The sequence below is a fragment of the Amphiura filiformis genome, chromosome 2, assembly GCF_039555335.1.
Source record: "Amphiura filiformis chromosome 2, Afil_fr2py, whole genome shotgun sequence".
Classification (NCBI taxonomy): domain Eukaryota; kingdom Metazoa; phylum Echinodermata; class Ophiuroidea; order Amphilepidida; family Amphiuridae; genus Amphiura; species Amphiura filiformis.
This window is the reverse complement of record NC_092629.1, coordinates 96,039,063-96,048,323: the sequence shown is the minus strand read 5'-3', so window position 1 is coordinate 96,048,323 and position 9,261 is coordinate 96,039,063. Positions and strand designations below refer to the sequence as shown.

The window sequence follows — 9,261 nt, the reverse complement described above, 5'->3', positions numbered from 1 at the left end:
ACCATGGTCAAAAGGTTAACCATGGTTGACCATGGTCTCTGGCCGTGGTGCCATTTTTCAAAGCATGGTTGACCATGGTTTGACCATGGTCAAAACCCATGGTTGAACCATGGTTGACCATGGTTAACCATAGTTCAACCATGCCTTTTTCGCATAGGTTTAAGTAATGAATTGTTTCTTATACTTTTCAGTTTCATAAATATCTATAAAATCTTCATCAAGGAGATAAACCAATACAAGAAAGGAAGCAAGCAATGAAATATTGTTTCTTTTACTTTCAGTTTAATAGATATCTATTATACAAAATCAAATCATAAAACACTTGATTTATATGCAAACTAAAATATGCATAATGTGAGTCTTTAATACAATTTAAGGTGCTTGATGAAATTAACAGCGTCATCACCTCCCCACTTTACCCCATCAAAATGCAGATTTTATTTTAGTGGTGCAGAACGAAAGATGCTTGACCAAATTGACAGTCTCAACCCCTCCCTCGTTTTACCCCTTCAAAATGCAGATTTTATTTTAAAGGTGCAGAATGAAAGATGCTTGTCCAGATTGACAGCCTTATCCCCTCCCCAACTTTACCCCATCAAAATGCAGATTTTATTAGATAGTATACCTCACCCATTATTTACCTTTTAACTGCCTCGGACACATTATTTAGTGTAAAAAAGTTAACTGCTAAATTCCCTCAGGTACAAACATTTTTGAAATAATTTTGTACATGTTTTTCAAACCTGATTTTTTGGCATAATTGTAATGTTAACGTTGCAAATTACACCTAACACAAAATGTGTAGTGTTTGTATACGGCCATGTGTCGTGAGCTGGGGTACCCAGTGTTGTTTCATCTTGAAGCAAAAAGTGTAAAACAACTTTGTCTGTGTCTATGCTATTAAACATGTTAAATTAAATTCATTTTAATGCTACAAAAAAAAAAGGAATTAAGTTAATGAAGATAGTGAAATAGGGATAAGAAAAATTGGGATCCGGTTTACGTGTAAAGTCTATTGATGGAACATGTACACTCAATTCATCAATAAATTTCCAGGATCAAGCATCATCTTACATTGTGCTATGGGTGCTATGGTTTTGATGTTACATATTTTTGAGGAAGTTGCTACTTTTTGACCTTTTCATGCAAATTTGGATTTGCACTTGCTCCTACTGATCATTTTGCTATGATAGGGTCTATAGTTTGTAAATTATGAGTGTTTCAATGCAAAATCATGTGTGATCCTTGAAAGTTACAAAACGCAAAGGCACCCCATTTCTCGACACATGGCAATGTAGAACAAAGCAATTTTTCACTTTATCATAATACTCTAATAAATCCCCAATATATATATAGTGCCATTATTACAGTCAAGATTGTATGTAGTTTATTTTTCACATTATTTCGGCTTCAAATGGATAATAACCCTTTCTGGTATTTATTACAAATAATATGTATAACTTTTGTGAAAAATTAACAAATATTACAATTACATGAATCGTACATTATGGCTTTAAAGAATTGACAGTTGAGAAATGAGTGATCAGAAGACCTAGCACCAATGGAGTGCAAAACTCTGCCCTCTATATCTGTCTAAAGGTTACTGGACATCCCATTAACAACAAGGTGTCGTCTTTCTGGATCAGAAGGAACAGGGGCATAGGAGAGGCATCAGAGAAAGCAACCATCACAAAACAAGAGGGTGGGACTCCGCTTTAACCCCATGATAACTACCTACCAATTGGCAAAAATGAATAATTGTGTCCAATTTTGAACCAATCAAGGAGGGTATTAATAAGATCATCTGCAAATGCAAGTTTGACCATAAAAAGTTTAAACCCTAGTCATAATTGGCAATTAAAATGAGCATTTCAAGTTATCAACCAATCAGAAATGCTGTTAGATGACCAGTAGTATCCAGGGAGTTAACTTATCTCATGCATGGGACTGGACCATCAAGATGATCACGTGACCAGTCCAATGGGCCAGTTGCCCGATGAAGTTTGGAGATTCTAGACGCAACTTTGCAAAGATGTGAGTAAAGTAAGTTCCAGTATATAATTCCAAAAAACAGTCAAGTGTGGGCAACAATTATATACAAAGATGTCAAAGTCTACCTGGATTTACCAGGACTACAATTACGGTTCTGGCATCCAGATCAGGAAAATAACATGCATATTAAATAACTGTACAAACAAGTATGTTATAAATGATAGAGTAACTGTCAATTAAAATATCTCTGACGCAATTTCAGGTTAACAATACACATGCCTTTTCCTTTTACCCAGCAATCAAGGCCGTATGCGAGCAGTTGGTAGCAGAGAGTATAAACGACAAATTGAAATCACACAGGATTTTTAAATAGTGCCAAACTCAAAAATAGAGCGTTTTACTCAAACTTTTGTGTGTATAATTTTTTTTGAGCCGATCAAATCCACCTTTAGTTCGATTTACTTTCTTTGTGCCAATTTCTATAGCTGCATTCAATCGGTTTACAAGAAAATGACACCTGCAGTGCGTCTTCAATTTGGTCATTAAGCGGCTATATTATATCCTTTTCTACAAAGTACAAAACCTTCTTTCCCCAAATCTAGTACATTGCATGTGCCATCCTTCCCGCCCTGGGAAGCTGGGATAAGTGTGTCCCACCATTGACACAACCGGAAGCAATGTTGAATTCACATGTATCCAAATGTTAAGCTAAACAATCTCCCATTTGGTGAAGACACAGACTTCATAGGTTGCCACTGTGATAGGTTGCAGACAGACAGCTCTGGTGCAACTGTGATATGAAGTGAGTCTGGTATGATGTCAACCATACAGAACAGGGCTTCCTAAACTGTAGGTCGTGGGCACATCTTCAGGAGGTCTCGGACCTTGACTGAAAGTTTTTAGAAATCACATGAAGAACTCAAGCACTGTAATTACTTGTCCCTTTTACGTTTTCTTTTTCTTGTGTGAAAAACTCCATTGACATATTAAAACCTTCATCTCATTTACTCCCTCAATTAATTTGTTACGATTAGTCTAACTCTGCATGTCGTTATACATGAAGAAAACACCCCTTTTGCAACTTCATATGTACACATGAAGCCAGTTTAGGCTCTATTATACGTAGCTATTAAGTCACAATATCGTACAACACCTGGCTCATCACACCTGATATGCGTAGTTTCCATTACACTACCAAACTTTGACATTAAGCAACATTTTGTATTATGCTGTGGGTCTTGCCATTTCCCCCCATGAAATCTGTGTCAATGGGAAAAAGGATTTTAGAAACCCTGATAGAGAATATTATATACCAGTTTATAAATAAATAACTACACAATGCACTGTAGTATGTGTAAACCATATGGCGAGACTGAAAAAATCAGGACTGCAAACCGTTCATGCATCCGAACTTTCAGCGCATAAAGCTGATAATACAAGTCTTAAGAAAGTAAGTCACAGTTGAGAACACGTATTGAGCGATTCCAGTTGAAATCCATACACACCCTATGAAAATCACGACCTTAATCTTTTACATAGGGAGTGTGAATTTCAAATGTGGTTACCTGAATGGGATGAATGAACTCCATTTGGTCATAGGGGGTGCATGGATTTCAAATGGATTATTCCATTAAGTACACAGGGATGAAGCTGCCATCAATAGTCATCATCACTGTCGTCCAAATTCATACGTCTCCTATCGAACTGTGAAAATATTAAGAAGAAAGAAGGGAAGAAATTATACATGTATAGTCATGTTTTGATTTTTATTCAAATGTTTAATGAACATTTAAATGTTGCATAAGAATAGAATCTTAACCATGGTTAAAATAGCTTACCATAACTGTAGTTTTCTATGCTGTCTGAATGCTAACATGCTCTAATAGACTCTTAACCATGGTTAAAATATCTTACTTTAACTGTAGTTTTCTATGCTGTCTGCATGCTAACTTGCTCTAATAGACTCTTAACATGGTTAAAATAGCTTACCTTAACTGTAGTTTTCTTTGCTATCTGCATGCTAACTTGCTCTAATAGACTCTTAACCATGGTTAAGATAGCTTACCTTAACTGTAGTTTTCTTTGCTGTTTGCATGCTAACTTGCTCTAATAGACTCTTAACCATGATTAAAATATCTTTCCTTAACTGTAGTTTCCTTTGCTGTCTACATGCTAACTTGCTCTAATAGACTCTTAACCATGGTTAAAATAGCTTACCTTAACTGTAGTTTTCTTTGCTATCTGCATGCTAACTTGCTCTAATAGACTCTTAACCATGGTTAAAATATCTTACCTTAATGGAGTTTTATTTGCTGTCTGGATGCTAACATGCTCTAATAGACTCTTAACCATGGTTAAAATATCTTACCTAAACTGTAGTATTCGATGCTGTCTGCATGCTAACTTGCTCTAATAGACTCTTAACCATGGTTAAAATATCTTACCTTAACTGTAGTTTTCGTTGCTGTCTGCATGCTAACTTGCTCTAATAGACTCTTAACCATGGTTAAAATATCTTTCCTTAACTGTAGTTTTCTTTGCTGTCTGCATGCTAACTTGCTCTAATAGACTCTTAACCATGGTTAAAATATCTTTCCTTAACTGTAGTTTTCTTTGCTGTCTGCATGCTAACTTGCTCTAATAGACTCTTAACCATGGTTAAAATATCTTTCCTTAACTGTAGTTTTCTTTGCTGTCTACATGCTAACTTGCTCTAATAGACTCTTAACCATGGTTAAAATAGCTTACATTAACTGTAGTTTTCTTTGCTATCTGCATGCTAACTTGCTCTAAGAGACTCTTAACTATGGTTAAAATAGCTTACCTTAACTGTAGTTGTCTTTGCTGTCTGCATGCTAACTTGCTCTAATAGACTCTTAACCATGGTTAAAATAGCTTACCTTAACTGTAGTTTTCTTTGCTGTCTGCATGCTAACTTGCTCTAATAGACTCTTAACCATGGTTAAAATAGCTTACCTTAACTGTATTTTTCTTTGCTGTCTGCATGCTAACTTGCTCTAATAGACTCTTAACCATGGTTAAAATATCTTACCTTAATTGTAGTTTTCTTTGCTGTCTGTATGCTAACTTGCGCTAATAGACTCTTAACCATGGTTAAAATTATCCTACCTTAACTATAGTTTTCTTTGCTATCTGCATGCTAACTTGCGCTAATAGACTCTTAACCATGGTTAAAATATCTTACCTAAACTGTAGTTTTCTTTGCTGTCTGCATGCTAACTTGCTCTAATAGACTCTTAACCACGGTTAAAATAGCTTACCTTAACTGTAGTTTTCTTTGCTGTCTGCATGCTAACTTGCTCTAATACACTCTTCACCATAGTTAAAATAGCTTACCTTAACTGTAGTTTTCTTTGCTGTCTGCATGCTAACTTGCTCTAATAGACTCTTAACCATGGTTAAAATATCTTACCTTAACTGTAGTTTTCTTTGCTGTCTGGATGCTAACTTGCTCTAATAGACTCTTAACCATGATTAAAATATCTTTCCTTAACTTCAGTTTTCTTTTGCTTTTTGTAGACTCTTAACCACGGTTAAAATAGATTACCTTAAGGGTACATACCGTAACACAAAATAGCTTTCCCTAGACTTTACGTGCAAAATAGGGGCCGTGTTTTAGGCCATAAGTCGAGTTACGTCCTACTTTGAAATGTATACATGATATATTTGATATCATCTTAATCAGAACTCAGATTTTCTTACCTTACCTGTAGTGTTCTTTGCTTTTTGTATGTTAACTTGCTCTAATACTAACTAATAGACTCTTAACCACAGTTAAAATAGATAACCTTAACTGTAGTTTTCTTTGATATCTGCAGGCTAACTTGCTCTAACAGACTCTTAATCAGGTTTAAAATAGCTTACCTTAACTGTAGTTTTCTTTGCTGTCTGCATGCTGACTTGCTCTAATAAACTTTTAAGTTGCTCCTCTCCAATCTGTGATGAAATGATCAGAGAATGTGAAACATTAGATGTATAGTCCTTGTTACCATATTCCTAAAGGTACTGGCCCGGGAGGGGGGATTCCAGTGTTTTAAGTTGATAATTGATTGCCAATTTCTGATGAAAAGATCAAATTGGATGGTCAAGACGAGGTGGGAAGGAGCTTGTGAAGCCCAAAATAATCAAAAGTGGGCTGATTTTGCTTTTTTTTTGGTCAAAATACAGATGCCCCTAAAAACACAGCCCTAGATCCGCTCCTGGAAACGACATATAAAAAGCATTAGATAAAGACCTTGCAGAAAGTAACTCAACTGTTATAAAAACGCCCATACCTTCAGAACTATCAATCGTATTCACAAAATATTTACATAGAAAGAAGTTTATTTATGCGTATTTTGATAATTCATTCACTCAATTTCAGGAATATTAAAAAAAAAAAACATGAATTTAAAAGTTCCATGCACCCATTATCTTTGGGCTGAATTCAAATCAATACAATTTACTGCAAATCTGAATGTTGGCACCTGTCGCCTTCAAATTTACACCGAGACAACAATATTTAGTCAATTATAACAAACAAGGTGTCATGCATTATTTTCTTTCTCCTGCTGTTAATTGGGGATAAATTGCAAAGTTGGGAAATTCTAGGTATGTACAAAAGTACAGGAACATTGATTTTCTCCGAAATATACAAGGAAATGACTATTTCAACCTAACTACCAAATAAAAAGTCCTTGCAATAATATATAACAGGAAAACGAAAATCACGGACTTTACTGTAGAAAGCTGTAGTACCACTACCACCCCTACCCAGCAAACACAAAACGTTTTCGACATCATTCGCAAAAGGTTATAAAAGGTTGTCAGAAAACGTTTAAATGTCGGGTTATATAAAGGGTATATTAATGGTATAAAACGTTTTCATCACATTAAAAATAATTTTTTGATAATCTACTGCTCAGCAAAACAAAATGTTTTAGAGAAAAAGTTTAAATGTCGAAAGTTATATAAAGGGTATAAAACGTTTTAATAACATTCCAAAAACATTTTTGAAAACTTTATACAAAACATTCAAAACAGAATGTTATTTTGGGGTTGAAAAAATATTTTGCGAAAAATGTTTGCCCAAAATATTTGCAATAACGCTTTTAAAAACGTTTTCATGACCTTTATATAACCCGACATTTAAATGTTATTAAAACGTTTTGAAAAAAACATTTTATGAACATTTCTGTGTTTGCTGAGTGCAAATATTTTAACATAATGTTATTTAAGTGTTGACAAAATATTTGGCAAAAAATGTTTGCAAAAATAGTTTACAATAACATTTTTGAAAACATTTTAAAAATATTGTTGTAGTGTGTTTTCATACAAAGCGTTTTAAAAGCGTTTTCATGACCTTTATATAGCCCGACATTTTAATGTTATTAAAACGTTTTTGCCTAAACCAAAGGCCAAAATAAAACTTTAAAACGTTTTTGTGTTTGCTGGGTAGTCATCTTTATGATCTGTCCTACCTCTAGGTAAATGTGCTGGGGTAAAATATTATCACTGAGCACATAGGATGGATCTACGGTTATAGCTTAAATAATTGAGGCCTAAACACACACTTTTTTCTGCAGGTTTGTAAAAAAAAACCTTCGTAGGAGTAGGGTTAATAGCAAGTTCATGCAAAAAAGTTAGCTTATAACCTATCAGATCATATTAATTTTACTATCTACTGAAGATAGTTTATACCAGACTGTGCCAATGTTGTTTTCTACAGGAGATAGCTTATGTCAGACTGCATCAATGTTGCTATCTACTAAGGATATTTATATCAGACCATATTAATGTTACTATCTACTGAAGATAGCATGTAAGACTGTGTCAATGTGGCTTTTTACAAACGAAATCTTATGTCAGATCGTGTGAATGTTGCTATCAACTGAAGATAGCTTATGTCAGACCATATTTATGTTACTATCTACTGAAGATAGCATATGTCAAAACTGTGTCAATGTTGCTATCTACTAAAGATATCTTCTGTCAGATTGTGTTAATTTTGCTATCTACTGACGGCAGCTTATATCAGACCAGACTCTGTCAATGTTGCTATCTACTGAAGATAACATATGACAGACTGTGCCCATATTGATATACTGAATGATATCCTATGTCAGATCATGTTAATGTTGCTATCTACTGAAGATAGCATGTGTTATACTGTGCCAATGTTGATATATAAAGAAGATATCTTATGTCAGATCATGTTAATGTTATTATCATATGAAACCATGTTACTATCTATTATAGATAGCCTACGTCAGACTGTTTCAATCAACTGAAGATAATTGATATCAGACCATATCAATGTTACTAAATACATCCCAAAAAGCAATCACCCCTCTTAATGAATGACCATTATTCCAAAACGGTTGATCATATGCCAAATTTTATCCACCGATGTGAATAATGATTTTGTATTGATTATCACATGTTTTGACAACCTCCAATGTCACAAAGCAAGAAGAATAATCCAATGAGAGCGAAAACATTCCCTTCCATTGAAACTGAATACAAAGCAATAGGATTTTGCTGCAAGTTTCAAATCTTGGGTTACTTTCATTTAATTGTATTCTGCGACATCAATATTGGGACCATTGCAACAAATGAGGTGTCATGTCCCAGATTTGGCATACGTTTTGGAATAATGGTCATTCATTAAGGGGGTAGTTACTTGTGGTAGGTGTCTATCTACTGAAGATAGCTTATGTCAGACTGTGCCAGTGTTGCTATATATTGAAGATATCTTATGTCAGATAATGTTGATTTTTATATCTACTGAAGATAGCATATGTCAGATGACTACTGCTATCTTAAGATAGCTTATGTCAGACTTTGTCAATGTTATGTCAGATGTTGCCAAAGATTAATGTTGCTATCTACTGATAATAGCTTAAATGAGAGAATACTAATAGTAATGTTACTATCTACTGAAGTTAGCCCATGTCAGACGACTGTGTCAACATTGCTATCGGCAGGTATCGTATATCAGATCATGTTAATGTTGCTATCTACTGACAATAGCTTATTTCAGACCGCCAATGTTGTTATCTACTGAAGATATGTTATGTCAGATCATGTTAATGTTGCTATTTATCTACTGAAGATAGGATATGTCAGATCATGTTAATGTTGCTATCTACTGAAGATAGGATATGTCAGTTCATATGAATGCTGAAGATAGCTTATGTCAGACTGTGTCAATGTTGCTATCTGCAGAAGATATCTTATTTACTGAGGATATTTTATGTCAGACTCAGT

The 9,261-nt window shown here is 34.4% G+C and overlaps 1 protein-coding gene across 1 annotated transcript in view; it reads right to left on the bottom strand.

Moving 5' to 3' along the window:
• Positions 1 to 262: 262 nt before the first annotated feature.
• LOC140146875 (programmed cell death protein 5-like) overlaps positions 263 to 9,261 on the bottom strand; it is a 108,263-nt gene continuing 99,264 nt past the window's right edge. Inside the window, exons 5-6 of the mRNA XM_072168766.1 lie at positions 5,878 to 5,949; positions 263 to 3,696 (exon numbers count right to left, since the gene is read on the bottom strand). Coding sequence (XP_072024867.1) covers positions 3,649 to 3,696; positions 5,878 to 5,949 — 120 coding nt within the window. The 3' untranslated portion in view covers positions 263 to 3,648. The remainder of the gene's footprint in view (positions 3,697 to 5,877; positions 5,950 to 9,261) is intronic.